Here is a 14585-nt window from a genome sequence, read left to right on the forward strand (position 1 = left end):
AAACAAATAGGCAAACCTTAACAATTCAAACATATGCAAATGATGTATGCCTGCCCTATGACTGATGATATCATCTGTCGGTTATATAGCTAACCCGACATATCCTGGTAGCTAACCATTGGACAGAAACACTCCTTGCGGAGCAAGTAGGTTTGAGCGACAACCCCCTTGCTACTACCTGCTCAACCCAGAGCCAGTGAAATAACCACTACTGCGGCTACTACCCAGGCGGGTGTTTAAAAGCTCAACTAACTTGGAGCGAGTAGATTCACCACTACTGCCGCTACTACCCAGGCGTCACAATCTCTGACCTGGAGCAAGTGGGACGAACCACAACCCTTGCTACTGCCCAGGATCTCAAAACATACATTCGTTCAGTTTAAAAGCATTCATCATTGTTATCAAATCCCAAACATTAATCTGGAGCAAGCGGGATAAACCACCACCCTTACTACTACCCAGGTATCACAAATACATTCATTCAAAACTCCATAATTAAACTCATTTATCATAAACATCCTTTCTCGTCTAAAACCCAGAGCAAGTGGACAACACCACTGCCTACTACCTGAGGTCACACATCACATTTCAATATTTTCCATTATTATCCATTTAACACATTCATTCATTAATCATATATGCATTTATACTCAGCCATAATCAATAATGGCTTTGTCGTAACCCGGTAATAACTCAGCCATCCGACTCGTGGTTCAATCAAGAACCAGCCATTTATCAATAAATATAGCCCTTCGACTCATGGCATACACGGTACTTCCACCGTCATCCTCCATATCTCATATAATCATCTTTGATTATCATTGATCATAACTTTTCCCCTTGCTTCATTCGCAAGTTACCACATCCCCTAACTCCTTTCTCATTGCTAGGTATATCATAATGATTTAATACATAAGGGGTGTTGGAGGCATAAAAGTATGAGATTTGGCTTTTAAAACTAAAAAATCAATTTTGGCATGAAAATAGGGCCACACGTACGCGTCCTCCATGCGCACGCATGGATGGCCACAACGTTCATCGACGCGTATGCATCGCCCATGCGTACGCGTGGGTGGAAAAACAGCAAAGGAACGCGCCCGCGTCAGCCACGCGTACGCGTGGGTGCATTTGTGCCCCACGCACAAAACTGGCACAACTCCGGCACAACTCTTGGGAGAAATGACTCGGCATTGGGTGCAGCGCATCGACGCGCACGCGCACACCACGCGCTCGCGTGGATGGTGCCTTCTTGAAAAGCCACGCCTACGCGTGGGGGGCATTTTGCTAAAAATATTTATAAGTTAAAAGCTGCAAAATTCACAGATTAAACCCCCAATCTTTCAACAGACATAACTTCCTCGTTTTAAATCATCTTTCGCCTGTTCTTTGAACGGCATGGACACCCCGGATCCAATTTTATTTCTAAACGAGTTTGGCACAAAACGGGGGTCCGGGGTCCGAGTTATGTTCTATTAATGTATGCCCAAAAACCATATTTTTATACAACACCACAAAGTGCCATTTTCAAAACAAACCATTTTCAACCCTTTTCAAAATCAACCAAAGCATGCCAATTTCGACCCTTTTTGAAATCAATCAAAATATACCAAAATCAACATCAAGCCTCATCAACTCATGCATTACACCTTACCACAATTCACAAAACCACCATATAACCATTTTTACCCATTTCAAACAAATGGCTAAATTACAAACACATTAACATGTCATACATCCTTCCTCATCCCAATTTCCAACAATACTATTTCCAATCAATCATCATTATACATAATCAATATCATACTCACTATCACATGGTTTCACCCACAAATCAACCTTAATCATTCCTCAAGCATATATCACAATATACATATCTCTCATACATCATCATACCATCAACGCATCAATAATCACAATCACATATATGACCACATAATATATCTCAACAAAAACCAAACATACCTCATCTATATAATTTCACCCAAAATTACCAAATTCCACACTTCAACTCCTCAAACCTTATTATTCAATAACCAATCCAATCATTCACATATTCATTATCTGAAATTCATCCAATCACTTGTGTCATCATACAATGCACACATCAACTTACCTTTCTTACCTCTTTTCGACCTCCGGCCCAAGATTCACGGCCTCCGGCCCAATTTCACAATTTAAATGCATAAACCACAAATCAATACTCATTACCCAATACATCAAATTCTCAATACACCAAACATACAAGGCCACACAACTCTCAACCCAATCATTAATTCACATTACATACTAACTATACATATTAGCACCAACCATTTACACAATCCAAACTTAATCCTAAGGGCATCTAGCCTAGGAATTCTCATCATACCACACGGTACTTAAATAAAACTTAAACCGTACCTCTTGTAGCCAAACCAATTGAGCCTCTTCTATGGAAGTCTCCACCAAATCTTAACTCTAAGCCTCACCAAAGCTCCACAAGCAACACCAACCTCCCAATTGTGCATCAAAATCACCAAATACACTAACATAACCAATTTCACATGCATACATCAACCTAGGGTTCATAAAAATGACAAATCACAAGGGTTTGAGCACTTCTTACCTCAGCAGTATGAAGTAGGGATAGAACCCGCTTAGAATCCATGTTGGAGTATCCCTAAATATCCAAAATCGTAAGATTTCAACACTAACTACCCAAAAACGTGTAACAGTGAGAAATTTCGAAAACTGGGCAGAGATGAATGGAATACTCACCACAAAAATTAGATAGAATTGTGGAGGATGAGAAGAGCGACGCGTGGCCACAATTAGCTCATCAATCGGAGCTCCGTAGCTCAAGTTATGGTGGTTTGAAGATCAAAGAGAGTTAGGTTTTCTCTCTTCTCTCCTCTCTTCTCAATTCAGCTCCCCTCTTCTTATTTTTAGGGTAAAATAAGCTGAAATGCTCATAACTAATGTTTATATATATTGGGTCTTAGGCCCACTTAGGCCCGGTTCACTTATTTTGTCCGTTGCCCCAATTTTTGGGCCAAAACCCTTTAAGATTAGCGCTCTAAATCGCACTTCAAATATTTCTACCTCCCCTAATTATAATTCCTCATTTCTTAATCTTATTTACTCATAATCAATTTTCTCAGCTATAGTACCAGACAGGTCTCAGCCGGTACTGCCGGTCAAAATTCCACTATGCACTTTTACGCATAAAACTAAGTTTTTTGACTCAGAAAAATCACTGAATCCAAATATCATATTTAAATAATCAAATTCCAATTGTCAAATCTTCTAACCATATTCACTCCTATTTAACTTATTATTTAATTAATTTCGATTAGACTGGGTATTACAATTAGGTTTTGTTCCAAACGTTTGTGGGTAAGGTAAGACATCGCTAATCCTTGTGAATTAGTGAACTAGTGAGCCTTTGTGTTGACTATAGTGATATTGCATGAAATCAGATTGAATTGTGTGAATTGGAGTCATATTGGTGGATGTTGGATGCTTGAATTTGAGCCTTGGAAGCTGAAAATTCATTTGGTGAGGCTTTGGAGAATTGAAAACTTGAGGAAAAGAGAGTTTTGAGGTGTTCCGAGCTTGGGAAAAATTGGCCAAGGTATGGTTTTGGTTTCTCGTAGTTAATGTATAATATTACGTGAAAACTTAGGCTAATTGTCCGTATGCTAAGTTGAATTATGTGAATTGTTAATGTTTAATGATTAGTTGTGACATATGTTGAGTTTGGTAAAAATACTATGCATGGAATTATTGCATAATTAAAGGGTTTGGATGTTGATATGTTTATGGAATGATTTAGAGATATGAAAAAGTGGTTAGAGGTCATTAGTATTGAAAATTGTGGTGGTTTGATTGAGTATGAATTGAGAACTTTGGTAAAACTAGAAGTTTTGGGTTTTGGGTAAAAACTGAATTTTTTACTAACTTTAGCGGACACTATATCCCAAGAGTGTGGCAAGCACTATATCCCAAGAGTGTGCATGCATGTCAAAGAGACGATATCCGGATTAGCTACCGGGTGTGTCAGGTTCTGGCAAAGTAACCGACACGTGATCTCATGGCTAGTAGACAGGTATGCATCATGTGCATTTGTATGTTTTGTTTGAGTTTGCATTTGTTTTGTCTTGCCTAATTGCTTATCTGTGATTAATTGTTATCTAAACGTGTATTTTTCTTGTCTGTTTTGCCTGTGTTTGTTTTTTGAGAGATCCCTCATGCCGATGGAGGTGACGCTGAGGGTTGTTCCACCTGGAGTTGGGAGGTTTGTAAGAGACAAAAAGTGAAGAGATAGATTAGGACTAGAATCCCTTAGATAGATCATCGAAACTTCTGGTTAAGTATAATCTTTAAGTTTGATCTGGGATTGTCGGAGTTCTAGAAATGCCTCTGGCTTTCTCAGGACGTTACATATCATCTATGCGAGCACCTTGCCATACTGAGAACTCTCGATTCTCATTCCATACATGTATTGTTATTTCCAGATGCAAGACGTGAGACACCACACTAAGCTTGCTGGAGACTCTAGGGATGCAAAGATCTACCTTTGGAATATTATGTATTTAGAGCTTTGTATATGTATATAAATAGTATTTTCCACCTTGTATATATTTGTATTTTGTCCCTCCTAGAGGTTGACTTGGAGAAACAGAATTTATATTTTGTATCTTGGTAAACACTTTTAGGGTATATATATATATAGGAAAAGATATTATTTAGTTTTAAAAAATATATTTTTACATTAATTAGGAGTAGATATAAAAGGGAAAAGAATCAGCCCTTCGGGCTCTCTTCTCTTTTCTCTTACCTCATTCCGCACTTTACAGTTTTACAGAATCCTTGTTTTCTCTCTAAACCATGAGCAACTAAACCTCCACTATTAAGGTTAGGAGCTCTGTTTATTCTATGAATTAATACTATTACTTTTCTATTTTAATTCATGTTTTGATTTCAATTTCAAGAATTATTTTTGTTCTTTATCTTATGAATCTGGGTGGAACGGAAGTATGACCCTTATTCTATTTGAGTTCTTGTAAAACTTGGAAAAGCTCTTTACCTGAACAACAGTTTGAAAATATATTCTCCTAAATCACTAATTATCTGGACTTAACGGGATACGTGATATATAATCCTCTTATATTTGGGTAATTAGGATTTCTGTGGCATATAAACTAGAATTGAATTTAACCCTCTAATTGGAATCAAGTGATCAAGGAATTGGCGGTTGGTGAAGGTTAGAGGAGACTAAAAAGGTCTAAGGAATTAGGGTTTAGTCCCATATAGTTTACCATGAATTGAATCTTGCATGATTAAAATAGTTGATAAGAAAAGTTAATCCAGAAAATAAATATCTCTAAAACCTTAACTATTTTCTCCCATATTATTCACACCAATTTGCTGCTTGCTTTCTGATATTCTGAATTTACTGTTAATGCTTTTGAGCTCTCAAAACACCATTTTCTGTTTGTCTAACTAAGCAAATCACTTAACCATTGTTGCTTAATCCATCAATCCTCGTGGGATCAACCCTCATTCACTTCAGGTACTACTTGGTATGACCCGGTGCACTTGCCGATTAGTTTGTGGGTTATAAATTTCGCACCAAGATTTTGTAGATAATACCACGACATTTAAGTAAATAAGACTATCCTTTAATATAAACTCAATTTCTCATGCAATACATCACTTGTTTTCTTTTTCTTTTTACATTTAAGCTCAATGAGCGGTACATGAGACATCTCTTCAATTACAAGATAAATAACTGAAATTTTAAAATAACAGAATTAAATTAGAACCTAGGACTTAGAATTACTAAAGATCATGCAGACATTCAAGTAAAATAGCAGAAAACATGAATATAACACAATAAGAATGGAAGAAAAAATAGAATGAAAGAAACTCAACCACCTCAGTTATCTTAGTGGTCGTCTCATTCTTCAGGCTATGTTACTCCGTAAAGATGATTCGCCTCCTTTTGGTGCCATTAAAATAAACAGAAAAGGCACAAACAAAGCAACAACACCAAACTTAAAACCTTGTTCGTTCTCGAGCCAAATAGAAAATAATAAAGAAGAATACAAAGCATGAATGATTGATGGGGGTTAATGTATGTATAAAGAATGGGGGGTGGGGCCACGAATCATGAAGGATTGGATTTGATTTTTGGTTTGATGCAGGATTTGGTTTGGAAATCACATGATTGGATTTTGGTTTAATACACATGGCGCCTAACTTGAAGGTTGAGAAGTTAGACTTCAGACCACGCGAAGGAAAAGCCTCCTGCCCTAGGAAGCACCGATACAACACGCGATACGGACACAACATGACACGGATATGCCGACACATTTTTTTATAAAACATTGGATACGATACATTTAGGATACATTGCAAATTAAAATTTAAATAATATATTAAATTAATAAAAGATTATTATGTATCATAGCAGAGAGCATCCGTTCAGGTTCTTTTCGCGATTTTGGTGGATATGGCGAGTAAAGAACAATGACATCTGTAATCCTCATGAGATTTAGCCTCTGAAAAAGGTTATTTGTCTAGCATTAGCTTCAGAAAAAGAGTTTAGGAGTAATTTTGAATTACAACTTATGTACCTCCCTCTATTCTAAGTGGTTTTTGGAATTCCCATTCATTGGTATTTTTAAGATTAATTGTGATGCTAATTATCCTAGTTCTGGTGATAGTGTTGGTTTTGCTTGCACTGTTGGAGATTGTAATGGGAGTTGGCAAAGGGATGTTTGGGAATGATTGGGAATAACAGTATTCTTCAAGGAGAATTATTTGCTATTGGGAAAGGATATCTCTTAGTTTGATATATATGTGGGTCAATGAGATGTTATTTGCAAGACAGATTGTGTGAAAACGTTTAATAATCTTGTTACTTATCACTAAGATGATTTTGGATTTATTGATTCGTTGGTGCTCAAAATAAGAAATATCATGCATTATTGAAATTGGCATGTTAATTTTCGTTTGGTTATGAAATATACAAACACGAGACGGTGACAAAAATCATGGCAAAAATAGTGATAAAGTTATAACTTCATCAGGTGAAGGTTTTTTTCCCTTAAAAGGAATTTAAAAATAGTCTTAAACAGAATTGTCTCTCTATTTAAACAGTTTCTTTATTTTTTTTAACTTATTTAAATTACCAAAAAAAAAATCACTCATACAAATATGTACGTGAAATTATACACTTTAAATCTCGCACTTCTATTTTTCCCTATTGTTGCTTATATGTGCTGTGGTTTTTATTTCTTTTTTCTTCTTTTTCTAATTTTTTTATATTTTTTATTTTCATCTTTTTTTAATTTTGTGTCTTCCTATGTTTATATTAAAAAATAGAGGATTTCATTCACGTACATTGGTTTTTAAATTGAATTATACGAAAATATAATACAAAAATCATAATACCGTTGATTTTATTGTCGGAAAAAATCCGAAGAAAAATGGCCGACTATTTGATGTATCATGTATTCACAAAATTGTTACCTTCAAATTTTTTTCTAAGTTACTTCTCACAGTGCTATTTTGATGATTATTTATATTTAGATAATTAAAATATGATTACTGTAAGATTTTTTCACACAAAATTCGAAGATAATTAAGAAAAATATTTTTAAAAATTTTGAAAATTTTATATAAAACATATATTTCTAAATTTATTTTTAATTATTTTTTATTAAAACAATGAATAAATAAAAAATATAATATTTATTTATTTATTACAGATATAATAAAACCATCAACAATAGTGCTAAAAAAAAGTCAACAATAATCAATCTGTCAAATGTACAAAATGAAAAAACTATAATAAATGATGCCCTAAACAATCAAACCAATGTCCAATCGATCCAAATAAAAGCACTACAATCGTAATATTTATGCCTAATTGTGTAAACCAATTAATTTAATATTTAACAATTATATAACAATTAAACAATTTAACAATTTATTTATGTATTTAATACCTACCATTTCTGGTGTTACAAAACTTCTATAATCTCTCACTCTCATCAAAATATAAAAAGAATATAATGAATTCATCAAAGCTAGAGAGCTATTACATTTACATGCATAAGCATAAATTGACATAGTAAATTACAAACTCACAATGACTAAATCAAACTATACATAACTTTTAACAATACAAGTAATAACAATAGTATTTCATAAAATAATTTTTAAAATTTAAGTAAATTATTATTGACATGAAGATAATGATCAATTTGAATATTTATTAATATATAAAATTGTATTAAATTTTTTAATTTTTGATAAGTATAAATTAATCTTAAAAAGTACAACAAAATACTCTTAACTTTTAAAAATTACAAAAATAAACATATATTTACTAAATACAAAAAGAATTTATTTTTTAAAAAATACAAACATCTTTAAAAAAAAATAACTCCACTAAATTAATGCTTAATTATAGAAAAAAATTATTAACATAATACATGTGAGCAAACCATAAGTACATGTATTAATATTTATTTTATTTTTATGTTTTGTAATAAGTCCTACGTCATCCCGTTGAATTTTTGTTAATATTTTTGTAAAATGCAAAGATACAAAAAAAAAAATTTAAATATTCTTTCTCTTCTAAGAAAGCTCATCTATAAAACAGTGAGCTATCATGAACAGTAAATAAACTGGTAGTGGTAACTAACAATTTATTTATTCAAACCCTCTATTCGTACACAGCACTTGAAAATCTATCAGTTCGTGATTAATAATTCACAAATTATACATTATATGTGACCGTTAGCTTCTTTTTTTTTATCTCAAGCAATTGTCTATTTAATTTAGACCAAATAAAAAATAATTTATTTAAATGGACAATTATTTGAGACAAAAGAAGGTAAAACCCATCATTTGATCCTCGCTCATACATATTACCACACCGAATTTCATATCAAGAATTCATAGAAGAAATTCTTGAATTTCTCCATTTCCTTAGGAGGAAGTGCCACTATAATATTAATCCCATTATCAGTGCCGTCGCTGCCAGCAACAGGAGGAAATAATAGTATAATGTCCTTTCTATGGTAAACCACGGGACAACAATACCTTGGCTTACCCCAAGGATACTCCACCTCTTCAAACCCTAATCTCCACCATGAAGACACCAAAACTTCTCCACTTGGAAATCCATTGTGCAACTCTCCCCAATCTATAATAGACCTCGCATACTCATCATTCATTCTCTTTGCACCCTCACTTACCATCTCCACCAACTTCGCAAACGACCCCTTCTCTAGTACCTCGCATTTTGCCGTTGCGTAAGCGGTTAGAACCGCGTTACCCGCGTAGGATTTTGGCAATGGAGGGCTCAGCCTTGACCGAATATCAACGGCATAGAGTATGGTGGACGACCTATTAGGATCCGGCGGCGAAAAGGATAGAGCTTTGCACCTCCAGACAAGCGCGGTAACAACGTTAAAGCCGGTGACACGGGAATTTACATTACTATCCTTGGCTTTCTCCTTGAGGCGGTTGATGTTATCAGTGGTTAAATGGAAGACTTTGAAGTGGAGTTCCTCGGAGGAGGCTTCGAAGACGCCAGCTTCGGCGCTTGTGGGGAATTCTCCAAGGTCAAGCATCTCGGGATGTGGAAAGGTGACACGTGGTGGAGATCGTGCGGCCAGGAGGTGCCTGTCGTGGGAGGGGATCACAGGCATTCGTTTGTTGGAAGCCAACGCGGCAAGGTTGTCTAAGAAAGTTTTGAAGCTGAGACCATCAAAGGTTGTGTGGCTTGTGGTGAAGCCAATTACGAATCCCCCACACTTGCATGATGTTATCTGTATACACCATTATAAAGATCAATCAATCTCTGGAGAGTACTAGTTACTATCTTTACACAGTTAGTAAAACAAAGAATTAATCATCAATTAACAATATATTTATATTTATAGTTATACTTATTGGTATATTTTATAAATAATATGCTCAAATTATATTTAAATTTGTAATTGAATTTCGCACATGATAAAAGTATAAAAATATAAGTTAATAATTTATTTTTTTTGTATTTATAAAATATTTGATTTACTACGAGTGTTTTGATTATTTTGTTGAAACATATTTGATTGTTTTGAGAAGCTAATCATTTTATTAAAAGAATATGTTAAATAATTTATATAAATAATTGAATATATTTGTAGAGTATTGTTTGTCTGTATTTTTAATAAGAATAAATGATCATTTGTATTCACAAAAGATGAAAATATTGACATATACACTGACATTAGATCGAAACTAAATTTGTATCCACGTAAGATGTCTTCTGTGTGACAAAAGTATCCTATATGGCACTCCAAATCTCTAAAGATAGGATACTTTTATCACATTGAATACATCTTGCGTTAGTACAAGTTTAGTTTCGATTTAATATGAATACATATACCAATATTTTCATTTTTTATGGGTACAAATGGTTATTTATTCTTTTTAATAATATCACTTATAGACAAATTATGAAAAAATAATAATAATAAAATAAAATATGAATTAATACTAGTTTTGTTTAAAAAAATAAGTGTCTATAATTAAATATAGTGATTAATCTATTGTTAGTTGAAAAACGTCTCGTAAATAAAATAACTAAACCAATATTTTTTATATTTTTATACTTAAAAGACAAAATTATCGATATGATATCTAGTTAAAATAAAAAGATAAATCTCTTTCTCAGTTTCTAACTAGTTACTAAATAAAGTAGTTAATTGTTATTGTGCTGAAGCACTAACATTTATTTTCCTACTTCCACAGGGGAAGTACTAATATTAAATTAAAAACAAACGAAAGAGTAAGAAGAAGAGAGCTCAATGTCATGATTCAGGAGTTCAATATCACTTTCAACCAACCTCCTCAAACTTTATTGTCAAGCTGATTTTTCGGCTACCTAACTTTTGATAAACATAAAATAATTAGAGCTTCCCCATATAATGTTGTAATTAAAGGAGAGTTCAATATATGAGGCAATTCTTCCATTCATATTAAATGTGGTATTCCAAAACACTTATTTAACATTATTAATTATTTTATAGATTTTATTCAAAAAAATTCATTAAATTAAGGTACAAAATAGAAAGTTTTTATTAAAAAATTAAAAATATTTGATAACAAGAAATATAGTAAAAAACAGTTAAAATTTTTTATTTAATAGTTATTAATTATTACAACAATTAATAAATATTAAATAAGACAAAATTTAAACTTTTTTTTAATATTACCAAAAAAAATATAGTATACATACACTCAAATGATTATAAGACATAAAATATAAATATTATCGTTGTTTAAGACAATAATTTAAGACATACACTCAAACGATATATATTATCATTGCCGATATTGTTTGATATGGAAATCTATCCATACATGCATTATTGCACAGAAATAAAGGAAATGATTTAAAAATGAATAAATGGTGGTTGTTAGTAGCTAGATAAATTATTATTAGAGGATACATACGTTTTGTCGGTGTCATGCATGCATACATATATATAGAACGTGATACTACTGGCTATTCCGATCATATCCATTTGTATGTAAAAACTGAAAAGGGAAAAAAAATAATAATCATAATAAAATTATACTTCATTTCTTTAATGCCTGAATTGTGGACTGTAAAGCGAATTTGCTTTCTTGAAGAGACATGAAATGCATTTAATTCACACTACTTTCATAATGTAGTGATAGCTCAAATAAAGAAAACACTAACTCATGAAGACTCACAACTACATGAAAGCCTTCTAATTCTAGAGTTCTTTCTAAAATGGAAATCTTAGATAGAAAAAGGATATAGGTGGGTGATTTTTTCTTGGAAAAAGGATTTATCATTTAAAGAATAAATTAAAAAAGGAAATCTTTTAGTGTAGGAAGTAACGGTTTCAATTTTTCATACACATTAAATATATCAAGATCTTTTCGTAATCAAATTATTTTGGTAATTAAATTCAATTAAATTGGTTAATAGTTTATTAGTACAATAGAAATAAAAATCAGTTGAATAAAAAAACATATAAGAAAAAAAATTGGTTGAACTTGATTAAAAATATAATTTGTTTATCAAATATTTCTATCATATATAAACCAACATAAAATTTGTGGTGCACGGAAATAGATACGATCTTTTCTATCTTTTATTTACTTTTACTTTATAAGTAGTTAGTTAATTTCTTTTTTATCATTCTTTTTCTTTTTACTTTAACATTTTTCGTTATTGGATTTTTTTTAATTTATTTTGGTTCTCAAAACTTTTTTTGGTAAAAGTTTTTCTTTTTTATTTTTTTTTTTTACTTTTTCAGGCTCAGGAGACTCTACTCTATACCAAGGCTGTCTATTTACGTCTTTGTCCCAGTCAACAATCCGAGGCTTGGCTGGTTCTTTTAACCGAAATAAAATTTCGTTTTTGTGTTCAAGTTTTAAGAAATAATTTAACGAACAAAGGTTACAAAAGAGATAAAATAATAAAAGATACAAGACGATTTAATTGTAGTATAATTTGAAACATAATTTAAATTTTAGGAATAAAATTAAAATGAGTACAAATTTTCAACTTAAAAATAATTTCAAACAATAGTAACAAACATAATTAACACAAAGAAGTAGAATTTAAATTTATTTCAAAAGTTAAAAATAAAATTGATACTAATTTAATATTAAAAATATTTTTACAAAGATATTAAAAAAAACATATTTTAACTATATAAGTTGGTATTTCACTTTGAATGGTTCTATTTAAATATATGAATTGATCATGTTACAATAAAAAACTACCTAACATTGTTTGAATTTGGGTCACAACAAAATCTAAAATAATTGGTGTAATAATTGTGTTAGCACTTAGCACATAGTACAAATAATTTGAGGGTTATGATATCTATCTATTAAAAACTGTTACTTGTATCTATTGTTGTACATCTCGAATTGAATATAACATTTTACGATCATGTATATTAAAATCCGTTATTAAATTTAATTATTAATCTAAAATATATATTAAAATACAAAATATATATTAAAAATAATTTAAATGATATATATTTATATATAAATACATAATAATTAATTGGATAATGTTAAATAATTAATGATTTTTTTGAACAACATGAATAATTACCAATAAAATAAAATCACACTACACCTTCAAATTACTCACATAAATCTTAATATTAGAATAACTATTTGCACACCTAATAAAATAAACCTTCAATATATCTATTGTTCACATTATTCACCAATATTTTTTATTATCTATACTTTTTCTAACTGATTTTAACATGCAAATAACATTTTTATAACACTTATTATATTTTTCAGCATTAAAAGCATGTATACAGAGAGAAGATAAGAAAGAATATAAAACAGGGAGTTTATTCCAACATTTAATAATATTAAGAAAGGAAATTTATGCAACATGAATGTATTATTACTATAATTTTACCTGGGCAACACATAGTGGAGAATCACCATGTTTGAGGAAATCCTTAGACTTATGAACAAATTGTGCAAATGCTGGGTTTGGAAAAGCCAAGTCTCCAATCTCATCCAATCTATAATCACAAGAAGCCACAACAAACCCAGCACCTTCCCCATTGCAAATTATCTCTAACCTTCCGGTCTCGGAGTTCATCTTCATTCTCCCTCCCAAGAACTCGTAAGCTACAAGGGCGTCCTCCAGGGCGTCCTTGAGCTTCTGTGCAACCTTGGACGACGGATAATCCTTGTTCGCCGCGAAAAAATGAACCGTTTCCACGTCGAAGTTTAGGACTTTGTCTATGTTTGATAAGAACAAAGACTTGTTATTGTTATTGTTGTTGTTATTCTTATTGTTATGTGTTTCTTTGGAGGGAAAAATCATTGAAGCTTGGTGGATTGTTACTTTTAGGTCTTGGAGAAGTAGTGGTGGAGTTTCTTGGCAAGAGTTTCCCATGGCTTTTGAATAATTTGATTTTTCTTGGTGACTATCTGCAAAATGATTGAATTTGAAAATGAAGTGATGATGGGGTTTTGTGTTTGTTATTATTACTGTGATATGTGAAGCTTGACATGCATTTATAGTGGGAGTAGTGAAATCCTTGAAGCATGCACTACTATTCTATTTCTTTCTTAGGCTTTGACGTATATTATTATTGTTTTTTGTTTTTTGTTTAGCGGTTAGCTTAATAAGGTATTCATGCGATGAATGGTTGGGATTATGACACGAAAATTTTGAGAAGAGAAATCCGATTCATCAATCATATTTGTGGATGACATTAAAGCTGATCTTTAGGGGTGAAAGTTTTAGATGTTGCTGGACATAAGAGACGACCTTTTATACAATATTACACAAAAGGTATATATTATATAATAAGAATTTAATTAATTTTGATGTATGTCAGTATAAATGTGTTTTATACGTATATCTAATTACGTAATATTATATTAATAAAAATAATTATTTTTTATATTAATTACGTAAATAATCATAAAAAAATAGAAATAATATACAATTGAGTAAAATGCTTTGTATTATCGTTACATTAAAATTAAACTCTATATAATAATTC

General features: G+C 31.6%; 1 protein-coding gene across 1 annotated transcript; it reads right to left on the reverse strand.

Moving 5' to 3' along the window:
- Window positions 1-8685: 8685 nt before the first annotated feature.
- Window positions 8686-14141, reverse strand: LOC107494576 (acyltransferase GLAUCE). The gene is made up of 2 exons (XM_016115621.3): window positions 13481-14141; window positions 8686-9830 (listed from the first exon to the last, which is right to left on the reverse strand). The coding sequence occupies exons 1-2, from the start codon at window positions 13967-13969 to the stop codon at window positions 8940-8942; spliced, it is 1380 nt and encodes a 459-aa protein (XP_015971107.1). The 5' UTR covers window positions 13970-14141; the 3' UTR covers window positions 8686-8939.
- Window positions 14142-14585: the final 444 nt, after the last annotated feature.

Source organism: Arachis duranensis, chromosome 6, assembly GCF_000817695.3.
Source record: "Arachis duranensis cultivar V14167 chromosome 6, aradu.V14167.gnm2.J7QH, whole genome shotgun sequence".
Classification (NCBI taxonomy): Eukaryota; Viridiplantae; Streptophyta; class Magnoliopsida; order Fabales; family Fabaceae; genus Arachis; species Arachis duranensis.